Source organism: Elephas maximus, chromosome 3, assembly GCF_024166365.1.
Source record: "Elephas maximus indicus isolate mEleMax1 chromosome 3, mEleMax1 primary haplotype, whole genome shotgun sequence".
NCBI lineage: Eukaryota > Metazoa > Chordata > Mammalia > Proboscidea > Elephantidae > Elephas > Elephas maximus.
The window spans coordinates 166,529,166-166,555,401 of NC_064821.1; the positions used below are offsets into that span (position 1 = coordinate 166,529,166).

Below are 26,236 nucleotides of genomic sequence, written 5' to 3' on the forward strand. Positions count from 1 at the left end.
TGAATTGGAGTCAACTCAATGGCAATGGATTTGGGTTTTTTTTTGTTTTGTTTGTTTGGTTTTTTTGGCCTATTTGACTTCAAAACTTGTGCTTTCTTTTACATAAAGTCAGTGAGAAGAGGAGCACACTTGGCTTCCTTCTTAGCTCTTCCCCTCCAATATAATTTTTACTTCTCAAATTATGTAGAGAGAGCCCTGTACCCTACCATGGTTAGGCTGGGCCCTAAAATTATTTCAGGAATTCTGTTGCCTTCTGACCGTGAACCTTTTCTCTGTTCCCTCAGACCCCAGCTTGCTTTAGTTAGCTCACAAAATCCAGCTGGGAGAAGCAAACACTGTCCAGTCTTCCCAAGCCTGATCTGCAACACTGGGCAGAGAGCATAGCAGTGAGATGAGACCTCTGAAATGGGGGAGGAATGGGAGAGGAAACATACCCCTGGCTCAGGAAGTTTGAATGGCCATAAATCTTTCCTGGAATAATAGCAAGACAGAACTCTTTCAGAAAGCACCTGGGCATTGGCTCAGGGCTCTGCTATGTCTTCTGCATCTTCTTGGGCAATGAGGAACCCCTGAAAACTCTTCTGATGGTGTGGAATGACAAAATCACCCAAATTTGGCAAGAGTTGTGGTGTTGGTGTGAGTGTTGAAGGAAGAGGGTAGAGGGTGACAACTGCTAGAAATATTGATAAAGTTGTCTGGTAAAATCCCCATAAGAATTCCATAACAGTTTGTTCCAAATAGTTGTATAAGCCTACCTCCTTCCCATAACCCCACCCCCACCTCACTCTTTGCTCTCCAATATAGTACAATGGCTTCATTATCTACACTCAGTAAAAAAAAAAAAATAGACCAGTTAAATGGATATCTATTTTCTTAGAGCAAGTTTAAAACCTTTGCAGACTGTGGTCACACTCCTCTGTAAGCAGGACCAGGGGAGGCAGAGAGAGGAGATCAGGAGCCCTGAGGTTAGGTCAGCGCCCGTTTGGCTCCAATCCACTTGGCAAAGCAGTGGATCATCTTGTACATGTCTGTTTTTCTGTCTCTTTCTCCCTGCACATCAGACAATCCAGTTATGCACGCCGGATCGCTCCCTTTACATCTCTGCTGGGGGCTTGGTGGGGAGGAGGGAATAGGGAAAGGGCTCCCTATTTAGAAATTGCATTGAAATGGAAAGACAATATGACACATCGGCTCATGTCAAAGGATCTCATTCTTCCGCCTACAGCATTAGCAATTTCCTACTAAGGTTCAATTAAATTTTTTTCTTGGTTTTAATTTATTTTATTTGTAGCACAACTCAACAAGACATTGTTGCCCATAGCAAGATGGGAACCTGCCCAAGGGCTGCCAGGCCTCTGCCTAGGATACTTGGGGTCAGCTGGTGTGCATTTTGCCTGTTTCTGAGGAGGATAGGATGTAGGAGTGGGAGGTCTCTGGATTATTTCTCAGCATCCTCTCATTCAGCCTCTCAGATTCTGAGCAGTCTTGCCTGAGGGGCCTCAGATTCAGAATATTCCAGCCATGACTCTAGATGAGATGAGAGCAGATGGGAAGGGAAGTCATAGGTGAGTCTGGAAATCTGTAACACCACTCCCTTTTTTTGGATGCAGGGAAAACTGCTCCTGAGTTGCCCTCCCTCCTTCCCCCACCCCCCACCTTGGCCTCTTCTTTCCCCTCATACAGAACCCTAGAGTGCTGGTGCTGGAAGGATTCTCCAAGAGCTCCTAATCCAACTTCCTTATCTTGCCGATAAGGAAACTGAGTCTCACAGAGGGGATGTGTCATGCTGACTCTCTGTGCTCCTCCTTCTCCTCCCCATCCCCAAACCCAGGCTCAGAATGATGTTTACCTGAGAAACAGGAATGAGGGGCAACAATTCTATTTCTTTCCACCTTCTTCTCTCTAGGTGTAAGTGGGACCCTGTAAGTCTGAATTTGGTCTCTTCGTATGGGAATAAACATAGATGTGTTTTGAGTATGGGTTTGTGGGGGGAAACTGGCAGTGTAGAGAAAAGTTCCCATCTTTACATAAAGATTTTTCTCTGTCTTGCGGCTGATTGTGTGACCACAACGGTATTGACAATTAATGGAGAGAGTAGGGGGAGTCAATGAAGAGGTCAACCAGGTTGGGGTTTTTTCTTAATGTAAGGAGAAAATACTCTTTTTTCCTCTTTCTTTCTGAATGTGTTTCTCTCTGTCGCTGTGTATGTCTCTCTGTTTCCCTGTGCCTCTTCCTTTGTGTCTCCGATACCTGTCTCTCATGTGTCTCTGTCCTCTGCTTCTGTCTCTGTGTCTTTTGTCTCTTTCTCTCTGTATCATCTCTTTCTGTCTCTCTTATACACATTCATTTACACACTCTGAATAGTTCTTGACTGACCCGGGAGCCCCCCGCCCCTTTCCGCAGCCCTGGCAGCGGAGAACTTCCTGCTAGGCTGAGAAATTCCAGGTCCAGAGCTGCTGCCTGGGCGCCAGAGACGCTGCAGAACCGCCTGCCGAGTGTGGAGGCCTGAGTGTGGAGGCTGAATCCGGGAACAAAGAGAAATTATCTGTTAATTCTCCGCTCCTGCCACCTGCTCTGCTCAGAACAGGCTCCTTTGCTTTCAGTTTAAATGTAAATTCCCCCTCTCGTTGTAAGCAAAATATTGATTTCCCTGCACCACAGTCCTGGGCCCTTGGAACGGTACTGTGTTTTTTCATTCCATGCAAAGGCAAAACAAGGTGCTTTGTTCTGTGAATTCCCTGGGAACTCAGGAAGGGGAGGGAGAAATCGCCGCGGAGTGACAGAGTTGCCATAAACACAGGCAGAGGGCAGTTCGTCTTCGTTTGTATTTTATATAAACACAAACCTGCCACCGCGGAAGCTGCTGATGAGCACGTAGCCCAGGGGACTCCAAGCTCCTGCCTCTCCCAGGTGCTGAGGTCTGCATCGGGTGGTGGAGGGGAAACACATGGGGCCTCTGAGCTCCTCAGGTGGGTTCTAGAAACACCAGGAAGGCAGATGGGGACGATACAACCTCACCTGTGCTTTAAACTGCAACCGAGTACCTCCCGCAAGAAGGTGGCCTGGATTGCATAGTGTCGCAGGTGTCACGCCTGCTTAGTCTCTCCCGCCTGAATTCCTCGCTCCTTCCTCTCAAAAACTCCAGAGGTCAGGGTGGAAGCTGCAAACCTGGCACAATTGCTCCTCCCCGCCCCCTCTTCTGTGCTCACGAGATGTTGCACCAGCCGGGCCTTCAGCACCGTGGACAGAGCCAGAAAGCGAGTCCTAAGCCGAAAAGACGCCTGGCTTGACTATAGTCCTCTCAGGCCTCGGCTTGGCCGGTGGTGCCCGGGGCACTAGCTGCCCAGGGCTAGCAAGTGCAAGGGCCGGCTGGCGCAGATGGCCGGCAGTGGAGACCGCCAGGAGCTGGGGCTCCGATTCTCCTCCCTCTGGAACATGAGTCACCGCCCGAGCCACTTCCAATTAGCTTGTTAATTAGAGGAAAGACCCTCCTCCCCCACCCACTGCCGGGGCTCACACAAGTCCCACGGTTTCCGGAGGCGCCAACTAAAGTTTCCTTCTTAGCTCCGGGAAGGCAAAGGATCTCAAATCCGGAACTTTGGGTGAACCCCCACACAGGAGGGGGGCTCACTCATCGACAGGCCGAGGACATGAGATTCCAGTGGCAGGGTCTCCGCAGGGCCCTGCTCCCCTGGCCCCGCCTAGTGATGGCCCATAGACTCTTCAGGGCTGAGTGAGACGCCTTGGAGCGCCTCAGCCAACCATCTCCTGGGCCTCATGCCACATTTCCCGGAGGGGAGTTCAGCCTATATCTCGCCTCAATCCTCCTGTTTGCTTTTTGGTCTTTCTGGCCCTTGTGCTTAATAAATAGTAAGATACATTATATCTGGTGGTGTTGCACGGATGTGGGGAGGTGGGCTTGGTGCGAACGGAGCGCCCTCTTGAAATGGCCCCCATTCCTATTTGCCAGAAACTTTCCCCTCCCGTTGCCATGGAGAGAGACGGCCGCTGCCTCCCGTCGCCATAGCAACGTGCGGTACCGCGGACCGCAGGATTGCGGGGCTCCGAAAGTCTTCTCGCAGTTCGCGTCGCCTGGCAGTTTTGGGGTCTTCGCTTGCAAAGCCGGGACATGGGGCAAGTCTGACTAACTTCTCCCTTCAGGAACCTCGTCCAAGGTCCTTCTGCGAACTTCTCACCCTCAGCCCAGTCATCCCTTTTCCTTTTACGGGTTTATCTGTTTGGCTGCCACTTGTGTGTCGTGTGGCGGTTTACCCAGTATTTATACAAGCACTATCTTTATACTCCCAGGCAGCCCGTGAAGCACTCGTTATCATTTATACCCCTTTTACAGAAAGGACAATTGAGACTCAGAGAGGCCCAAGGTCGCCTAAGGCATGAATGCTGGAGCCAGACCCCGGGCTCATTTCCCGGCCTTGCACCCTTCAAGATGCTGGACAGCCCGACTTCCTGGCCTCGCACGCGCTGGGGCTTAGGCCGGCCCCTGAACGTAGAGGGGGCGGCCGTGAGGCGCCAGACTTGCCAGCTGCCAAGGGATGCCACGTGAGGGGCGGGGACCCTGCGGAGAAGTGATTAAAAGCCGAACGGAGCCGCAGGGGGCCGCTGCGTGGAGGGTCTTTCTGGGGCCGCCTTGCCCCGCCCCAGTCCCGCTGCGGCGCGGGTTCCGGTGGCTGCTAGGCGGGCGGGGTGTCCGGGCATGAGCGGGGTGTGGGGGGCAGCGGGGCCTCGGTGCCAGGCGGCGCTCGCGGCCCTGGCCTCGCTGTGCCGGGCCCGGCCGCCCCCTCTCGGGCTGGACGTGGAGACTTGTCGGAGCTTCGAGCTGCAGCCCCTGGAGCGGAGTCCGAGCGCGGCCGACCCAGGTAACGGGAGACCCGGAGCCCCCTCCCTTCCTGGAGACTCGCCCTGGCTGTCCCCCTCCCCAAGGAGCCCGGGAACCTAGTGAGAGAACTCTGGCTCGGGATTCTCGATTCCGAGCCAACCCCAGCCCATCACCCGGCCCATCGCCCATAGGGCAATAGGAAAGACAAGAAGGGGACCGCGGAGAGAGAGAATCGTCTTGCCCTCTCCCGTGGGACTACTATAGGGGCCCCCGCGGAAAGCTGGGCCCCCGGGCCGCGGCGCCCCTCGAAGCCTCATTTCCCCTCGCGTCTCTCCGACGCGATCTGCCAAGGGAGGGGTCGGTGGAGCAAGCAGGAGACTAGGGGCATTCCGGCTGAGGATGAAAGCTTGTCTCCGCTGCGGTGTCGAGATCCCAGGGTCCGTCCATCGGTCGGTTTGTCTGTTCCCTCGGGGGAGGTGGCTTGAGCCCCCTGTGTCTCTCAGGAAGAAACTTGAGTCTGCAGCTGGCACGAGGTCTTTGTGTCCGGGTGTCTTTCTGGCTGCTAGTGGCTTTCTGCGTCTCCGCTGGGGGGCGGGGGGCGGGGGGCGGGGTGGGGGAGGGTGTCGTTCGGGCCCCTCCACCCCACCCCCGCCCCCATAACTCGCTCCTTCGGTCTCTCTCTGACTCACTCGGACTCGCGGCCGGTGCGCGTCTGAGTCGGTGCCTCTCGCCGACTTTGCCAAACGGGCGCCTCCTGCCCGAGTGGCGGGGACCCTGCGCCGGACGCAGTCCCGGGCGGCCGCGGAGCCGAGGCGGGAGCCCGAGTCGAGCCGAGATCGCCGGAGCCGGTGAGTCCCGGGCCCGAGCCCCGCGGAGCCGCGGCCCGGAGCGCAGCTGCAGCGTCTCCCGGGAGTCGCGACAGCGGGAATGGCCTGTCGCGCCCTGGCGGCCGGAGCCCCGGGAGCGTGGCGAGTGGCGGCTGGCCGGCCCCTGGTATTTACCTGCGGCACCAGCGCCCTGCGGCCACACTCTCCTGCTGCAGCGGGGCTTCTTTGTCCCCATCCGGACGTCTGGAGGGTCCTGGGCGGGAGGGAGTGCAGAGTCGCGTCCCTTCTGGGAGGGGCTGAGGACAGTGCGAGGCCTCGAGAGAATGCAGGTGGGGGTGGGGAGATCCTGCAGGGGCCAAGGCGCCTCAGACTCCACCCCTACTTAGTCCCCTACCCCTGCCCCGGCGGCACCAGGTCTGGGGGTGTGCGGGAGTCACCCCACAGCTCGGCACCGCGGACGCATGAAGGGTAGGAGGGGGAGGCGAAAGGCGGGAATTTCGTCCCCACGCGCCTCTCCAGGGACGAGAAACGGGTATTGGACCCGCGATTGGGGAAGCAGGTACAGGTGCGGTAAGCCCCTCAGCAGCGGCAGGTTCCAGGGCCCGGTTTTCACGTCAGGTCAAAGGTCGGAGATAGCGGTAGATCCCCAGTTAGGAGCGGGGATGCAGGGAGTGGGCTGAAGAATGGTTGTGTGTGTAAGGGAATTGGGTCCAGCCATGGGGTGACTGGAGCCCACCTTAGCCCTTTGTGAGTAGTAGGGGTCGCTGCTCTGCTTCCAGCCCTGGCAATGTTTAATCAATGGGTTGATTACTGCAGCAGAAGGGACTGAGGTTAGACCCAAGGAAGAACTTTTATAGGATAGTACAATGATGGAGGTTAAGGATGTTGATTCTCCTTCTTGGGTATTCTCAGAATAGATTAGACCTGGCAAGTATTATTAGACCCTGGTTCTCTGGTGCCATCCCCTCCTACACTACCCAATTTCTCATACCCACCAGACAACAATTTCACCCAAGCCAGGGAGTCTCTTCCTGCCTCACCACACTCTCCAGCTCCCTTCCATCCTTCCTTTCAATGATCCATCTACAGTGGGGCCCTTAATGGCGGTCTTGATCCTTTAGACCCTAGGGATCTGAGTTGAAAACACACCTGCACTATTCCACCTGGGATGGAGGCTGCCCCTCCTGCCTGTCCTGGGCAGGAATGTGGGGTGGGAACTGGGGAGAGGGGGGTAGTAGCATATCCTAATGGAGAGAGGCACTGGTGTTCTGGCTTCAGAGAGACACCCTGTAGTCTGGAGTGACAGGTACCTGGACCTACAGGCTGAGGGTGAGAAAGGCTGAGGGGTGAGAGCCAGCCAGCCCCAACAAATCAGTACGCCTTCCCAGCAGGCTGCTTCAGAAGGCGAGTTTGAGTTGTCAGCCCTGGGGAACTTTAACTTTGGCTGCTGAGTCACCAGCCTCAGGAAGACCCAGGGCCAAGCTGGGAAGCTGAAGAGAATGGGGGAGGCAGAGGAGACCCTTGATCATAGCAAAAGAAAGTGGTTTGGGGGCTTTGGGAGTTTAAGTGAACTTGGGGCCTGGGGAACTACTATGGAGCATAAGACCAAGTGTCCCACCTCCCAGCCTGCTCCCTGTATCCCAGAGCCACTGCCTGGGTCCAGATCCTTCAGGCAGAGAAATACTGGATCTTTTCATTTACAATTGCATGAAAAATTCAAGTGGCTAGAGCATGCCCAGTTACCTTTTTTATTTTGTTTTCCCTTGCCTTCCTCCTTCTCTAAGTCTCCAGCTCATGGAATGTCTAGTAATACCCTGAGATTCACCAATTGAGATTCAGACTCTATCATTTACTGAGTCTGTGCTAGAAATTGCATAGGATATCTCAGTTAATCAGACCTTGACTTGGAAACACCTCTACACACTGTCTCAGGTAAAGACAAGTTCCCCTTTTTCTTTAAAATCTCTGAAGACAAAATACTTTCCTCCTTAATCCCCCTCTGCCAAAGTGGACTCTTAACAGGCAGTTCTCTGTGTTTCCTTGTATCATTTACCTTGTGGAGGTGAATGAACTTTTTCCACAGGCCAAGATGCAAAGGGTTGGGGTTTGGTAGCTTTGGTTCTGTACTTGAGAGAGTGAGCAAAGGTCCAGAGATGTCCCAGGAAATGCAGGAACCTGACAGGAGACCCCAAGCTGCACTGCCCCTCCCAGGCTGGCAGCCAGGAATGGTCTGCAGCTTACCTGTGACCATGAGACATACATGATGTCTGTCCATTTCTCAAATGATTCCAGGGATGTTCTGTGACTCAACCACCTGGCTTGGAAGTTGGCCTTTTGCAACATAGTTTTTTTTTTTTTTTCCTTTTCGAGATGGCAAATTAAATGCACATTTCCTAAAAACTCAAAAGTCCTATTTCTATAACTAGTCAGCCACTCCCTCACTCCTTCTTGCCGGAAGGAAGCAGTTATGCAGATTTTGCCCTATGTCAGGATAGGTGCAATGCATGATCCTTTAGAGCCTGTGGCAATGATACTCTGATCCTATAGTATGTTTTGCTACTTAATATCTGAGAACTGGGGCCCAGTAACCAGGAGTAGTAAAGCCTTGGATTTACAATTCTAGAAGTTCTTCTCTCCCTCTGACTATGGGAACTTGAGAAGTGAGGATGGTACATCCAGAATATGCCATCCCTCCAGGCTCTGTGGAAAAGGTGTGTTCTCTTCTAACTGTTCTAGCTTTACTCTGTCTTCACTGCCCACAGAGCTGGGGGCAGAACATAAGGCTGCAAACAATGAGTGCTGGAATTGAGGCAGCTAGGTCAGGCCTGGTTTCTTTAGGGTCTGTGTAGGGTTGTCTGGAGTGGGGGAAAGCATGGTAAGAGAAAGCCGTGACCAAGCCAGGTGGAACCACTGCTGGTCCTGCTTAGGAAGCGTAGCCTTGAAGGACTGAACCGCATTTAGGAACTGAAATCAGAGGGGTCTTTGAAAGGGGAGGTGAGCAGGGCATCCACCTCTGGAGGCTCCCAGGTATAATGGCACTATCTCATCTCTCCCTTCTCTCTCTTGGGGACACTGAGCTGTTTCTTGCTCTGCATGAACCCAGGGAGGCCTCTCCTCTCACTAGGTGCAGGTATGAATAGGAAGAGGAGCATAATGGGACAAGAATCTTCCTGGCTCTCTGTCTACCCCATCCCCTCCATCACCCAGCCTTGATCCCCACAGTCAGAGGGGCCACATGCCCTGACCAATCAGGCAAAAACGTACAGTTGCCATCTGCCAAAAGAATAATCCTAATAATTATGAAATTAGAGTCAATGCTCTGTTCGCCATAAGGCTCCATGTTAGTCTCCAATTTATCCCTGAATACCCTATGGATGGTGGAAGCTGGCACCCAATCAGAAAGCTTGGTGTGGCCATAATTAGCCCAGGACTGTCTCTCAACACAGAGTTTTCAGGAGCATTAGTTCCTTCTCTGTTTGGACTCCGCTAATTATCCCCTCTGGTAGCTCGGTCTGGATCTCTGGAAAAAGGGAAGGAAGCAAAGGCCCTCCGCTCCCCCTCCCCCAGCCCCAAATTTTAATTACACTGGGTTCTCCTAATAAATTTACAAGCCAAACAGCAGAGCTTATTATTAATAACCATGTCTGTGAGCCTCAGAACAGCCTCTGTTTCCCGAACACACACACACACACACGGGTACTTCTCTGGACAAGACTTTTCCAGAGGCTGTTGGTTATTTACCTGGTGGCCGATGGGTAACCTGCAGTGTCATCACTTTCCAGGAAAGAATAAAGAGATGGGTAGGTGTGTGGGTGTGTGTGTTTAAAGGAAACCAACCGAACCAAACCTGTTGCCGCTGAGTCGATTCCAACTCATAGCGACCCTATAGGACAGAGTAGAACTGCCCCAGAGAGTTTCCAAGAAGTGTCTGGTAGATTTGAACTGCTGACCTTTTGGTTAGCAGCCGTAGCTCTTAACCACTATGCCACCAGGGTTTCCATGTTTGAGGTGGACAGTAATAATTCAAGTCTCCAGGATTCTGCCAAGGTTCAGAGGATCTGGCTGCTGAGCCCAGGACTCCCTCCCACCCTCCCCTGCTTATAACTAAGAAATGCCTCCCCAGCTTCTCTGCCCAGCTGTTGCCTTCACAGTTCTGTAGCTCAGCCTCCAAGGCCCTCAGAGATACCGAGATCGAGAGCTTGAACTTTGGCATCAGAGAGTCCTAGGTTCAAATCCCACATAATATACCCTTGAACAAGTTACGTAGCACCTCTAAACTTACCTGTCTGTGAGAGGTGGATACTAATTTCTTAGGGCGGCCATAAAGATTAAATTGTTGACGATAGCTGACATCCAGTTCATCCTGACTCATGGCGACCCCGAGTGTGCTGAATAGAACTATGCTCCTTAGAGTTTCCAGGGCTGTGACCTTTCAGAGGCAGATCACCAGGCCTGTCTTTATAGGAGGATCTGGGTGGGTTCAAACTGCAAATCTTTCAGCTAGTAGTCCAGAGATTAACCATCTGCACCACACAGGGGCCTAAAGATCAAATGATATAAAGGGCACAGTGCTTATCATATAGAAATAAATGGCAAATAATATTGCTAGTATTAATATTAATGGTTGTGCTTGGAGTCTCTTCCATTCTAAGATGGGGCATTGTTCCTTCTAGACTCTTGGACCTGTGTGTCTCTGGTCTCTGGGCTGTGCTTTGTCTATGTCTCTGTGTCTGGACGAGAGCTCCTCGCCAGAGGCAGCTCCTACTCTGCACAATCGGAGCACTTGCCATTTCTGAGGGTCCACTAGCACCCCCAGGCCCTGAAGCCAAGCTTTTTCCAGCTTTGGGGTGAGCACAGAAAAGTGGTCCTTTCTTTTTGGCGTCCTTTCCCCAGTTTATCTTTTCAATTACAATCTGTTAGCAAGAATGCCTGTTACTGTTACAAAATGGATTTTCCTGACATGGGAGCCCATTAGAAAAATGAGAACAATAGCAAGTGATAAGAACCGCTGATGAATCCTAACACTATGGGTGGAGAGACGGCGGGGGCAGCAGGGCTCTGTCTTTCGAGAAAGAAGTGTCAGTGGGGGAGATAACAAAGCCCTGGGCTGCTAATTCATTACCCAGCATTTTCTAGGGAGAGGAAAGGCCCAAGGAGCCATCACCCCAGCCAGACAGTTTCACTTAGGGTGACAAGAAGGTCCTGTCCTGTTGGCCTTCAGGAGGATCTTAACTTCCTGGGAGAAGGGAGGAGACCGAGGTCTCTCATATGGTTTGCCCTCTGGTCTGGTAGCCTGAGAATTTACAGCATCCTCCTTCCCTGCCTCAGCGGGCCTAGCTTTGGGTCTGTTCTGTGTATAGTAAACTATTATCGCCACTAAAAAACAAAACATGAAGAATAACAGAAGCTTACATTTGGGGGGAGTTCTCCATGGACCAGACACTGTGCTCAAAGTCTTAGCTAATTTAATATTCACAATGATAATGTGAAGTAAGAGATAATTAGACTTGCCATTAAATAAGAAGAAACCAAAGTTTGGAGAGGTTAAGTAACTTACTCAAGGTCACACAAGTAGCAAGCAATGTGACTGGAATGTGCTCTGTGGTCATTCTGGAGCTGGTGCTCACCTGAGATGTATGCTCAGGGTCTGAGCACCTGGCGAAGTTCAATTCCCTGACCAGATCTAGAAGCCACGCACCCCTGTGCAGGTCACTAAGGTGTGTTTCCAAAGCCTTGTTCCGTAGCTCTTTCTCTCCCACAGGCTGCAGAGTAGTTGGTTACTGTCATTTCCCAAACCAGGTTTCCATGGGATACCGGATTCCTCTGACGCCTGGATAAGGGTGTTTCATGCCTAATATTGAGTAGCGGGCTTCTTTTCCACCAATTTTCAAGAAAGATCTGCAAGAGCACAGGATTTTCTCAATTGTAGATTTTCTCCCCTGATTTTCATCTTACTCCTTGGGAGCTCGACACGGTTGACCAGCTAGCTGGTGATGGAACCAACCAAACAAATGTATTCAATGCAAACAAGTGAATATGAATATGAAATAGTCATATTATTTCTACTAGTAAGATTGTTTCTGGTTTGTAATGATAAAAATTATTTCCATTTAGTAGTGTTCATGGCTTACAAGTGTTCTGCCCACTAAACAAATTTTGAAACTAGGCGTAGGTACCTGGGCATAGGTAATTCTAATAAAACCCCAAACCCGTCTCCATCGAGTTGATTCTAACTCATAGAAACCCTATAGGGCATAGTAAAACTGCCCCATAGGGTTTCCAAGGACCAGGTGGTGGATTTGAACTGCTGACCTTTTGGTTAGCAGCTGAACTCTTAACCACTGTGCCGTCAGGGCTCCAATTATAATAAAATTAGCTAATATTTATTATATTGCTTACTACATTCTGAGCAGGCTCTTCAGTATTTTTGATACATGTCTGGTCCCATTTAAACCTCACAATGACCTTATGAGGCAGATGCTATTATTACCCCATTTTACAGATGAGGAAAAGGAGGCCTAGAGAGCTTGCCAAAGTCACACAATGCTGATGAGTATTGAATGAGCCCAGTCTGATGAGGACAATGCTCCTTTCTTTCCAGGCTAAAGGGGAAATAAAGAAGGAAGAAGAGGACAGAAGAATGCAAATACTTAGGAACGCTTTCTCTTTTTCAGTGCTGTGCCAAGGGCTTTCTCCCTTACTGGAGGTTGACCTCTTTCTTGTCCTGAAGCTAGTTCATGGTATGGCTATAAAACCAAAACACACAACCCACTGCCGTCGAGTCGATTCCGACTCATAGTGACCCTATAGGACAGACTAGAACTGCCCCATAGAGTTTCCAAGGAGCGCCTGGTAGATTTGAGCTGCCAGCCTCTTGGTTAACAGCTGTACCACTTAACCACTACACCGCCAGGGTTTCCTCGTATGGCTACGAAAAGCCCAAAATCACTCAAGGTGGTAGCTGAGTTGCCCATCAATATTCTATTTGTCTCATAGGGTAGAGGTTTCAACAAGACGTGAGTGGGAAAATGGCTTTGAAGGCTTCTTGTGCACCTGTGATTTCCTATGGGAACAAAGGATCTCGGTGGGTTGGTACCAGCAGGCCTGGGGTGAGAGGGGGCCCATTTCTTAGGTAATTGGGGCCTTTGCCTAGCCCTTAGGTCTGATAGGTCCTTGCGTGGTAGGTTCCTGCTGGTGCAAAAGGTTAATGTGCTCAGCTTCTAACCTAAAGTTTGGGGGTTCAAGTCCATTCAGAGGCTCCTTGGAAGAAAGGCCTTGTGATCTGTTTCTGAAAACTAGCCACTGAAAACCCTATGGAGTACAGTTCTGCTCTGACACACATGGGTTCACGGGGAGTCACAATCGACTCAATAACGGCTAGGTGTTTTTTTTTTTTTTAGGCCACACAGGAGCTACGGCTCTTCCTAGCCTCAATGTACATTTAACCAGGTTATGAGGAAAGGGCTGGCTGAGTTCAAGGCCACATATTAGTGATCTTAAAGGGGCTAAATCCTCTACGATCATCCCCACCGACCTGAGTCTGGTCGTACCAGCCTCGCTCACTGCTGTGCATACCCTGTGGGGGTGAACCTGCTCAGCATTCAGGACCTAATTCTTTTACGTTGCCTGCCTGTGCGATGTCAAAAGCCCCAGTTCTCCTAACCCTGGAAGGAAGCTCCCCAGGCATAGGAAGGGCCTCCTGGTGTTATATAACCAGTATTGAGTGTTGGGTGCTGATTCCCAATAATCCATACCCTCTGCCTTCCCTAATCACAGATCAGAGGGAGCAGCAGCAGGGCTCACGTGGAGAAGCAATCAAAATAGCAACCACACCAAGGAAAAATTGATTTCCCCAGCCCACCCTCTCCCCCCACCTCTCATTTCAATTCTGAATTCCATTTTTTTTGTCAAGCTGAACATTTAAATGCACTCAATGCTCTCTGGATTCTCCCCATTCTACCCACCCTGCTCTTCTCATTAAAATTCTATTATTACCAGAACAAATAAGATGTACGATCAAAGGAAAGCAGAGCCCTAGAAGTTCCTTTTGTTTTAATGTGGCTCATATTGCAAAGAATGCGTTTAGAACAGCTGTAACAGGAAACAGATGTGAAGGGTCTAGAGAAGGTCAGGTACTTCGAATAAGGACGCATATACCTGTGATAGCTTTCCTGGTGAACCCCTGCAGGCAAGGGCCTAAAGAGACAGCTTCCAAGCCTTTTCAATCATGACCTAAGAGTAAAACAAAATTCGATTGAGTACCTCTGATACATGTATATTGTTCCCAAGCTATATACATGTTCTACAGAGGTGGTATTGCACAGCCAGACTGCCTGGGTTGCATCCCAGTTCCACCATTTACTAGCTGTGTGGCCCGGGCAGTTTATTTAACCCTCTGTGCCTCAGTCTTCAGGTCTGTAAAATGGGGTTAATAATTGTACCAATTTCACTGGGAAGGATTGAGTTAATACATTAAAAAAAAAAAAAAACAGAAAACCTTGTTTCTTCGACACAGAAGTGTTCAATGAATTGACAATTGACTGAATTCAATAACTGTCAGGTGCCGTTGAGTCAATTTCAGCTCATAGTAACTATCAACTTATATATTAAAATTTCAATTTCTTATTTTTAAGATAATAAATAAGTATTAAAAAGGCCTGACATTTTTTTTCCCTTGTGCTCCCTGGTGCGCAGGCACACCATATTGGAGATTTTAGTCTAGAAGTTACTTAGAATCAGCTTTACTGATCCCTGGCAGTCTCTGGGTAGAGGACTGATCCTGCTCCTTTAGCCGGGGAAAGGGTACAATGTCTCTATGCAGGGGACTGGGGAGGGTGGCTAAGGACTTGATTCCCTGCTGTTTTTCCCTAGTTGATGGAGGTGGTAGCTGATCAAGGCGAGTACCCCATTGTGAGGGAGTCAATGCTGGCTCCCCAGAGAGAACGGCTGTTGTGCTCCTTCTCAGATCCCTCTGGACATAGGACAGCTTCCCCTGGGGTCTGTGTGCTATGAGAGTACCTTGGGTCCCCCTGGGCATCTTTGTAGCCCAAGCCTAGCACAGAACCTGGCACATGACAAAAAATGACAAGTGCTCAGTAAATGTTGTTTGAACTTAATTGAGACGAGACATAATTACACCCCTCTTATCTGCCATCCATCCCTTCATTCATTCTTCCCATGTGCCAGTTCCTATGATAGGCCCTGAGTCATACAAATACGAAAAACACATTTTCACAGTCTCCTGTAGTTTGATTAGGGATAAGTGGTTGGGACAGTGGAAAGAGAGCTAGGCTGGGCAAGTGGACATCTGGACCCTGCCCCAGTCCCTGCCTCTGACTAACCATGTGACCTTGGGCAAGTCCCTTCTCTGGACCACTGTCCCCATCTGTAAAAGGACAGCTCAGATTCAGTGCTTCTGAAGTCATTTCTCACCTTGAATCCTAACACTATTAAAGCATTGGGACAGGCTAGCCCAGAGGCTGCAAACTCATACGCCTGCAGGGCCAGGCATCAGGGAGGGGAGGGCAGAGCTGGTGAGGACACACTCCTGCAAAGGGGGTGGCCACCTCCCAGCATGCGGGAGCACAGGTCTAGTTACCAAGTCATCAGCTTTTTCAAGAGAAGCCAGCAATCTGTTATGATGATGATGAGTGATGATGATGATGATGACAATGGAATTTCTCAGCTTTTCTATCGTCATGCAAGCCAAACAAAACTCTTCTGCTGGCTTGTCCACAAGGGGCCATTTTGCAAAGCTGGCCCAGTGTGCCATTGGTTCAGCACCATCTGACCTCTACCCAGAGCAAGAAGGGGCCTTGGGCTCAAAGGTTCATTCCCAGATTTGGGGAGCAAAAGGGGGAAGAAGTTCTGCTTAATAATTTCTCCAAAAAGGGGACATTCCTCACAGCTCTTCGGGGATAGCGGGGGCAGGGGTGGGCTGGGGTGGGGCGATGAGTGCTTGCCTTCAAGATCAGAGCCCCCCATTCACCAAACATAACATTCGACAAAGCTCTCGAATATCCACTGGAGTGGAAAAGATGGCAGCTATAAGAATCGTTGGTATTTAGCTTCGAAACATATCATGTGGAACAGATTCCCACTTAATGCAAGAGTTTATTGAACCTACTATGTGCGGAGATCTGGGAGTACTAGAGAAGTAGAGACCTAATTCCTGCTTTCAAGGAGACCGTGCTCTACCTCACTCATTTCACATCAACTTACTGATTGAGTTCCTGCTTGAGGCTCCTTTGGGGGTGGGGTGGGGTGAGGAAGTGAGGAGGATGAGTTAGTGGAGCCTCTGCTTTCCAGGGCCTCACAGCCTGTTGCGAAAGAGAGCTGTATACAAAAATGACTCTGTTATAAGTCTGGCCGTAGTAACAGCCCTAATAGAAATTCAAACAACATCCGAATGTGGAATGCTTCACAAATTTGCACATTTTGCTCAGGCCGCTACTTCAATTACTTTCGTTTCCACGTGCATATACCAACAGGCAGGAGGGAAGGCAGCCCAGGTGGTCCCCAAGCTGAGGGTGATGGGGGACAGGAGGAGTCAGCCTGAGGTGCTTACGCGCTGCAGATTTTTCACAACGTGGACAATCGAGAGTCAACCGTAAAACCATCTCTCCCTCTGACCTGGCAGCTTTCTCATGACCACTCTTCTCTCTTCTTCCGTCTCTGTCCCTCCCGTGTGCCCCCTCCTCTGACACCCTCACCCGCTTCTCCCCCCTTGTCTGTCTCTGTCCCCCCTCCCCCTGCCTGGCTCCTGCCGAGGGCAGGCACCTCTGTCAGCCTCCTCACAGTGGTAGTGATTGTGTGTGGCGTGGCCCTGGTGGCAGTTTTTCTCTTTCTCTTTTGGAAGCTGAGCTGGATACCCTGGAGGAGCAAGGAGGCCTCCAGTCCCTCTTCTGTTAACCCCCCCTTGGAGGTCCTCCAGAGCCCCAGCTCCAGAAGCAACATGGCGGACAAGATGAAGGACCCCAACACCCTGGGCTTCCTTGAGGCGGCCGTGAAGATCAGCCACACGTCCCCAGATATCCCGGCGGAGGTACAGATGTCGGTCAAAGAGCACATCATGCGTCATACACGGCTGCAGCGGCAGACCACAGAGCCAGCGTCATCTACCAGGTAAGGCCAACCCTTCCCTGCTCTAACCTCCATGGTCCACATTCCCTTATTCCTTCCATACCTTAATGAGATTCCAGCCTGTGCAGGATACCAAAAAAACCAAACCCACTGCTGTCGAGTGGATTCCAACTCATAGCGACCCTGTAGCGACCCTATAGGACAGAGTAGAACTGCCTGGTACAGTTTCCAAGGAGATCCTGGCAGATTTGAACTGCCAACCTCTTGGTTAGCAGCTGTAGCATTTAACCACTACGCCACCAAGGTTTCCTGTGCAGGATAGACACCAGAAATATGACTCATGTGCTTGGATACGGGACTATATAAGATGCTGTACTTCAGGGGAAAGAGAGGACCAACAAGAAGGTGGGCACAAGGAAAGACTTCAGGAAAGGGGTACCTTTGAGGTGGGGCAGTGTGCATGTGATGTGCATTTGGGATGTGGGTAGGTGTGGGGGGAGTGTGGGGGTGTGCAGGGAGTTCTGGGGGAAGGAAAGGCTTCAGGCAGAGAGAAGAGAAAATGCAAAGGCCCAGAGGCATAAAACTTCCTGGTGTGTTTAGGGATATGTCAGTAAAGCAGAAACACTTTTAAAAGACATGGTACACAAAGTCACAAGGAAAATAAGAGCCCAAGAGACAGAAAGGCCCACATAAACCAGAGACTCCGTCAGCCTGATACCAGAAGAACAGGATAGTGCCTGGCTACCACCAATGACTGCCCTGACAGGGAACACAACAGAGAACCCTGATGGAACAGGAGAAAAGTGGGATGCAGAACTCAAATTCTAGTAAAAAGACCAGACTTAATGGTCTGTCTGAACCTGGAGGGACCCCAGAGGAGATGACCCTTGGACTCTCTGTTAGCCCAAAACAAAAACCTTCCCTGTAGCCAACTCTTCAGAGTCTACTCAGAGTTTCCAAGGAGCACCTGGTGGATTTGAACCACCGACCCTTTGGTTAGCAGCCATAGCACTTAACCACTACGCCACCAGGGTTTCCATTTTATAGCACAGAGAGGTTAAATAACTTACCCAAGGGCACATATCTAGAAAGTGGCCGAACCAAGATGAACCTACAGGATCTGGCTCCAGAGCCATGACCTTAACCACTCCAGTGCATGGCATATACTTAACACTCAGTAAGTGTTAACTACGGAGCCCTGGGCATAGTGGTTAAGAGTTCCAGCTGCTAACCAAAACGTCAGCAGCTCAGGTCCACCACCGGCTCCTTAAATATCCTATGGGACAGTTCTACTCTGTCCTATAGGGTTGCTATGAGTCGGAATCGACCCTACAGCAATGGATTTGGTTTGGCTTTTATGTAGCCCTTGTGGTATAGTGGTTAAGCATTGAGGCTGTTAACCAAGGTCACCAGTTCAAATCCACCAGCCACACTTTGGAAACCCTGTTGGGCAGTTCTACTCTGTCCTATAGGGTTGCTGTGAGTCAGAATTGACTTGACGGCAATGGGAGTCCCTGGATAGTACAAATGGTTAGTGTACTCAACTGTTAACTGAAAGCTTGAAGGTTCATGTCCACCCAGAGGTACTCAGGAAGAAAACCCTGGTGATCTACTTACCAAAAATCAGTCATTGAAAACCCTGTGGAGCACATGGGCTCGCCATGAGCTGGAGTTGATTGAACAGCAACTGGTAATGGTAGTGGTGGTGATGACAATGGTGATATTGATAATAATGAAGAGAGCACCACACTGAGGTTGAAAAGGAGATCCTTCTAAGGATTTAGGAGGGAAGCTGAGTCATGACTACTAGGAAAGAAACCTAGAAAGCAGGTACCAGAAGTAATAATGACAACGGCTAACATTTATTGGGAGTCCTGGTGACACAGTGGTTAAGAGCTACAGCTGCTGACCAAAAAGTCGGCAGTTGAAATCCACCAGCCACTTGTTGGAAACCCTATGGGGCAGTTGTATTCTGTCCTATAGGGTCGTTATGAGTCAGAATTGACTCGACAGCAACAGGTATGTTTGTTTGTTTTAACAGTAATTGAGCTTCCCATATACCAGGTACCATTCCAAGTACTTTACAAATATTAAGACATGTAATCCTCACAACAAAGATCGCTGGTGGTGCAATGGTTAAATGCTTGATAGCTAACGGAAATGTTGATGGTTTGAACCCACCAGCCACTCCATGGGAGAAAAGACCTGATGATCTGTTCCCGTAAAGATTACAGCCTAGGAGACCCTATGGGTCAGTTCTACCGTCATATAGGGTCACTATGGGTGGAGTCAGCTCCACAGCACTTAACAACAACAATCCTCACAATGACCCCTATGCACAGGGTATGTGTACAGGAAAAGTGGGGTCAACAAGAGGGAAGACAAGCAGTCTCCACAAGAGGAAGGATGAGCCCCAGCCGCCAATGGTGTGTCTGCACGCATCCCCTTTCCCCTGAGCCCTGACCACACTCTTTCTGCTGCCTTCCACCCACTGCCAGGCACACCTCCTTCAAGCGCCACCTGCCACGGCAGATGCATGTCTCCAGTGTTGACTATGGCAATGAGCTGCCGCCCGCGGCTGAGCAGCCCACCAGCATTGGCCGCATCAAGCCCGAGCTCTATAAGCAGAAGTCAGTGGACGGGGATGATGCCAAGTCCGAGGCCGCTAAGAGCTGTGGGAAGATCAACTTCAGCTTACGCTACGACTACGAGAGTGAGACCCTGATCGTGCGCATCTTGAAGGCCTTCGACCTCCCTGCCAAGGACTTTTGCGGCAGCTCCGACCCTTATGTCAAGATCTACCTCCTGCCTGACCGCAAATGCAAGCTGCAGACACGGGTGCACCGCAAGACCCTAAACCCCACCTTCGATGAGAACTTCCACTTCCCCGTGCCCTACGAGGAGCTGGCTGACCGCAAGTTGCATCTCAGTGTCTTCGACTTCGATCGTTTCTCCCGCCATGACATGATTGGGGAGGTCATCCTGGACAACCTCTTTGAGGCCTCTGATCTCTCCCGGGAAACCTCCATCTGGAAGGACATCCAGTATGCCACAAGCGTGAGTACAGCCTTGCTCCCCAACTTCTCAAGGATTTGCAGTTCAGGGTTGGGCAGGGCATGTCCCCAACTCCCTCACCCCTCTGGAGACAAATGGACCTTTGCTGTTCAGGCTGTGAAAGGGACTCTGGAAACTGCCCAGTGGCCCAGCCCATCCTGGGGAAATCCTTGCACTGTGCTCCAAGTTGAGGGGGGGACAGTAGAGCCCCCATGTGGATAGAAAGGGAAGTGAATTCTTACCCATTGCTTCTGATCACATGTCGTGGGGTAGTTCTCTCTACCTACTAGGCCTCAGGTCTACCACCTATAAAATAATGTTATATGTCCCTTTGATCATGAATAAGGTTTGGGCCAGGCCCACAGACTGACTTAGACAGCAGAATCTACTGAGGGCATCGGTGTGTATTAGGAGTTTAGAATGTGCAATCAAGAACAGGCTATATTAATCAGGATGAATCAGGTTATGCTGCAGTAACAACCAATCCAAGGATTCTAGTGGCTTAAGACAGCTTTGCGCCTTGGCCAGGGCCTCTACCCTTGTTACTCAGGGATCACAGCTGGCAATGGCTTCATCGGGACATGGACTCCCACAGTTATTGCATCAGAAGAGGATATAGCAAATCATTCACTATTTCTTTTTGTGTGTGCTTTAGATGAAAGTTCACAGAGCAAGTTAGTTTCTCCTTAAACAATTAATATACATGTTGTTTTGTGACATTGCTTGCTGACCCCACAACTTGTCAACGCTCTCCCCTTCTCGACCATGGGTTCCCCATTACCAGCTTTCCTGTCCCTTCCTGCTTTCTCATCCTTGACCCTGGGCTGGTGTGTCCATTTAGTCTCGTTTTGTTTTACGGGCCTCTCTACCTTTGGCTTAAGGGTTAACCTCAGGAGTGACTCCAGTACTGAGTTAAAAGGGTATCCAGGGGCCATACTCTTGGGGTTTCTCCAGTCTCTGTCAGGCCAGTAAGTCTGGTCTTTTTTTGTGAGTTAGAATTTTATTCTACATTTGTATCCAGCTCTGTCTGGGACCCTCTATTGTGATTCCTGTCAGAGCAGTCAGTGGTGTTACCTGGGCACCATCTAATTGTGCTGGACTCAGTCTGTGGTGATTGTGGTCCATTAGTCCATTAGACTAATCTTTCCCTTGTGTCTTTGGTTTGCTTTATTCTCCCATGCTCCAGATGGGGTGAGACCAATAGAGTATTTTAGATGGCTTTTCAGACCCCAGACACTACTTACCAGAGTAGGATGTAGAACATTTTCTTTATGAACTATGTTATGCCAATTGAGCTAGATGTCCCCCGAGATCATGGTCCCCAGCCCTTAGCCCAGTAATTTGGTCCCTCAGAGAGTTTGGATGTGTCTATGAAGCTTCCAGACCTGGCCTTGGTCAAATTGTGCTGACTTCCCCAGTATTGTGCACTATCTCATTCATTGTTTCTTAACGCTTCCACACAGAAGTGGCATGAGTCACTTGCACTCACATTTCATTAGCTAAAGCAAGACACATGGCAACTCATAACATCAAAGGGACAGGGCAAAGCAATCCTACCATGTTCCCAGAAGGAGAACTAGAGATGCTTAATGAAAACAATTAATGACTACCACACAGCATCATCCTGTCTCTTGGGCAGTGTCTTCCCAGTCCAGCCTGGGAAGGCAGGCCTGAAAGAAGACCTGGCTAGCCCACACATCAGGGAAGAGGGGCTAGGCTGTTCACAATCAACTGGAATTAACCAGAGTAGGTGTCAAGGAGCTGATGCTCAAGGAGGCTTTAAGAGAAGGAAGGACAAAGTTTGGCACAGAAAATGAGAGAGGGCATATTCAGAGCCCTTTGGTCCCATGTAGATGGTGTGTCTCCAGGTCACTGGAGTAGGGTATGGAGGAAACTGTGTAATTGCAGCCTGAAGGTATAGGTGGTATGCCTTTCTCTAAGCCCACCTGGGCAGCTGAGTGGCCAGCAGGGGCATTTCCACCAAACCCCAATGGCTTTGGATCTGATGTCTTGAGTGGTAACTGGCCCAGTGTCTTTCTGGGTATTTCTTGCACCACAACTCTTGGGCAGGGGTGACCCCACTTCGTCGGTAGCCTCTCACTTTGGCAATCAATATCTCTACATTGAATACGTGAGAAAGGAAACTGGAACAATCAGGCTCTCTCTGGTGAGAAAATGGTAGGAATTCTGATCTGTTAAAGTAAATAAATAAATAAATAAAGGGAACACTGGGTAGGCTCTGTGGCTGCCCCCGAGACGGCCTCTGGGACACCCCATTCTCATAGCTGGTGCTGACTCTGACGAATCCAGCCAAATGTCCCAATGCTTTCCCCCAATTTCCCTTCCTGAAATATCATCCCCAAGAACGGCACAAGCGGAGGGGCCGGCAGACAGAGTGGACAGACAGAGCGGGCCGGAACAGCAGCTGTGTGCTGGCCCCAGACCCGGGTGTTCTGATCTATAAATCCCTCTGAAGTTTACATCTGGCACGGCTCTTCTCTTGCGGTCTCCTAAGGATAGCGGCTTCATTATGGTGACCGGTGGAGAAAAGCAGCTCAGTCCTCCCCACAGTGAGGCCAAATATAAGCCCTGCCTCGCTCCTTGCACTTGTATCAGAGAATGAGATTCAGCTCTGGTCGGTGGAACCAAGCAGGTCCCTTGCTTTAGTCCCTGCACCAGTGCTTGAGTTGCTTTGCAGTAGCAAAACCTGGGACATCTGCGTCTTTTCCTCACAGCCAATGGACACCAATCTGCAATGCTAGTAAAGGGTAAGGGCACATCAGATTTCTCAACCAGCTGCCGCCAAGTTGACTCCAACTCATGGCAGCCCCGTGTGTGTCAGAGTGGAACTATGCGCCATAGGGTTTTCAGTGGCTGATTTTTCAGAAGTAGATCACCAGGTCTTTCCTCCACGGTGCCTCTGGGTGGACTCAAACCACCAACCTTCTGGTTAGCGGTCATGCACGTTACCCATTTGCACCACCCAGGAACTCCTCCTGGGTTTCTAGCTCTTCTTTAATTGCAGATCTTGAGCCACAAGAAGCAACCACTCCCTGGTTGTTATGAACTGGATGCCTGGGCAGCATAGTGGCTAATATAGACCTGTACACCCCTCCCGCCACCGCATGTCCCCCTATATCCCCTCACCACACTAACTGCTGGGCTGGGTGAGAACAGCAAACTGGACCTGCTAGGGTAGTCGGAGCCCTCTAGTGTGGCACTGAATCAAGAAACTCAGGCTTGCGAAGGAAATCATGGGAGTTCATCAGATCCATTCTAGCCCTGGGCAGGGCAGCCCCTGGGCATCCTGCCGCCCTTGCACCTGCCTGGCCTGACTGAGGTCCCCTGGTGGCCTGCTGGGCATTCCTGGGAGTTTGCTACTTTCCCTCCACCCAGAAATTTGGTTGGCTGAAATCACACTCCTCATCTCTCCCCCCACCCAACCTAGCCTCATTATTTCTATATAAAGCTGTAGATTTATCATTATAATAGAGCTGCCTTCACCAGGGTTTGCTCACATCTCTGTAATCTTGTAGTTATTGCTACAGCGGCCTCAGACCCCACTGCACACACTGTTCCTGTTGCTATTCCCGTGCCTTTGTGGCGGTGGCAGAAGGTGAAGGCTTGTAATTGGGGCCATAAATATGTGCTGTGCTTGATGGTGCTAATGGACGCGGCCATCTCCCTGCCTTACCAGCTCCCTGGCAGACCAGGGTGTGCATACAAGAGTGCATGTGTGCATGTGTGTGTGTGTGTGTGTGTGTGTGTGTGCGTGCATGTGCATGGGTATTATTTTAGGGGTGGTTAGGCATTCCATTTTTTTTTTTTTAGGCATTCCATATACTTCCAGGGACCCTAGACCCATGGCCTGAAGGAAAGAAGGGAGGCCTTGGGGAGTGCAACAGCTTCTACCATGGGAATTAGCAGAGCTGTACAGAAGGAGCTCAGGCTCGGATGCCAAACAAACCTGTGTTGGATTCTAGCTTCCCCACTTTTTAGCTTTGAGAACCTGAGAACAGTATCAAACCTGTGTTACAGTTTCCTCATCATTAAAATGGGAACAATAATAGTATATAGTTCATAGTGATATTATATGAATTATCAAAATAAAATACACAAGATGCCTTGGACACCATGGGCACAGAGCAGCCTTCTGAGCCCTGTCCCCATGGTGCCTTTCCTCTGGCTCAATCTATGGGTCGCTGTTTGTTTCATTCCCCAGACCCAACCTTCCACTTCGATCCAGACTACCTGATCTGACTGGTTGGTGGTCATTACTGTTCCTATCTTATTTCTCATATGGTGGTGCAAACAGTTAATGCACTCGGCTTTTAACTAAAAGATTGGAGTTTTGAGTATACCCAGAGGCAACTGGGAGGAAAGCGTTGGTAATCTACTTCTGAAAAATCAACCATTGAAAACCCTGTGGAGCCTGCCCTGACAGGGAACACAACAAAGAACCCCTGAGGGTGCGGGAGAGCAGTGGAATGCAGACCCCAAATTCTCATAAAAAGACCAGACTTAATGGTCAGACTGAGACTAGGACCCCGGAGGTCATGGTCCCCAGACCTTTTGTTAGCCCAAGACAGGAACCATTCCCAAAGCCAACTCTTCAGACAGGGATTGGACTGGACTAGGGGGTGGAAAATGATAATGGTGAAGAATGAGCCTCTTGGGTCACGTAGACACATGAGACTATGTTGGCATCTCCTGTCTGGAGGGGAGATGAGAGGGCAGAGGGAGTCAGAAGGTGGATGAATGGACACGAGGAGAGCGAGTAGAGGAAAGGAGTGTGCTGTCTCATTAGGAGGAGAGCAATTAGGAGTGTATGTTGTTGTTGTTGTTAGGCGCTGTAGAGTCGGCTCCGACTCATAGCGACCCTATGCACAACAGAATGAAACACTGCCCAGTCCTGTGCCATTCTTACAATCGTTGTTATGCTTGAGCTCATTGTTGCAGCCACTGTGTTAATCCACCTCGTTGAGGGTCTTCCTCTTTTCCGCTGACCCTCTTCTTTGCCAAGCGTGGTGTCCTTCTCCAGGGACTGGTCCCTCCTGACAACATGTCCAAAGTATGTAAGACGCAGTCTCGCCATCCTTGCTTCTAAGGAGCACTCTGGTTGTATTTCTTCTAAGACAGATTTGTTTGTTCTTTTGGCAGTCCATGGTATATTCAATGTTCTTCACCAACACCACAATTCAAAGGCGTCAACTCTTCTTCGCTCTTCCTTATTTATTGTCCAGCTTTCACATGCGTATGATGTGATTGAAAATACCATGGCTTGGGTCAGGCGCACCTTAGTCTTCAGGGTGACATCTTTGCTCTTCAACACTTTAAAGAGGTCCTTTGCAGCAGATTTGCCCAATGCAATGCGTCTTTTGATTTCTTGACTGCTGCTTCCATGGCTGTTGATTGTAGATCCAAGTAAAATGAAATCCTTGACAACTTCAATCTTTTCTCCATTTATCATGATGTTGCTCATTGGTCCATTTGTGAGGATTTTTGTTTTCCTTATGTTGAAGTGTAATCCATACTGAAGGCTGTGGTCTTTGATCTTCATTAGTAAGTGCTTCGAGTCCTCTTCACTTTCAGCAAGCAAGGTTCTGTCATCTGCATAACGCAGGTTGTTAATGAGTCTTCCTGCAATCCTGATGCCCTGTTCTTCTTCATATAGTCCAGCTTCTCGTATTATTTGTTCAGCATACAGATTAAATAGGTATGGTGAAAGAATACAACCCTGCTGCACACCTTTCCTGACTTTAAACCAATCAGTATCCCCTTGTTCTGTCCGAACAACTGCCTCTTGATCTATGTAAAGGTTCCTCATGAGCACAATTAAGTGTTCTGGAATTCCCATTCTTCTCAGTGTTATCCATAGTTTGTTACGATCCACACAGTCAAATGCCTTTGCATAATCAATAAAACACAGGTAAACATCCTTCTGGTATTCTCTGCTTTCAGCCCGGGTCCATCTGCCATCAGCAATGATATCCCTGGTTCCACGTCCTCTTCTGAAACCGGCCTGAATTTCTGGCAGTTCCCTGTCGATATACTGCTGCAGCCGTTTTTGAATGATCTTCAGCAGAATTTTTGCTTGCGTGTGATATTAATGATATTGTTCTATAATTTCCACATTTGGTTGGATCACCTTTCTTGGGAATAGGCATAAATATGGATCTCTTCCAATCAGTTGGCCAGGAAGCTGTCTTCCATATTTCTTGGCATAGACAAATGAGCACCTCCAGCGCTGCATCTGTTTGTTGAAACATCCCATTTGATATTCCATCAATTCCTGGAGTCTTGTTTTTCGCCAATGCCTTCAGAGCAGCTTGGACTTCTTCCTTCGGTACCATCGGTTCCTGATCATATGCCACCTCCTGAAATGGTTGAATATCGACTAATTGTTTTTGGTATAATGACTCTGTGTATTCCTTCC

The 26,236-nt window shown here is 49.8% G+C and overlaps 1 protein-coding gene across 3 annotated transcripts in view; it reads left to right on the forward strand.

The window, feature by feature from the left end:
* The first annotated feature begins 4,714 nt into the window (after window positions 1–4,714).
* The window catches only part of SYT6 (synaptotagmin 6), a 73,773-nt gene continuing 52,251 nt past the window's right edge, over window positions 4,715–26,236 (forward strand). For all 3 annotated transcript variants that reach the window (XM_049875993.1, XM_049875995.1, XM_049875994.1), the window contains exons 1-3: window positions 4,715–4,877; window positions 16,440–16,788; window positions 19,245–19,803. In XM_049875993.1, the coding sequence (XP_049731950.1) occupies window positions 4,715–4,877; window positions 16,440–16,788; window positions 19,245–19,803 (1,071 nt within the window). The remainder of the gene's footprint in view (window positions 4,878–16,439; window positions 16,789–19,244; window positions 19,804–26,236) is intronic.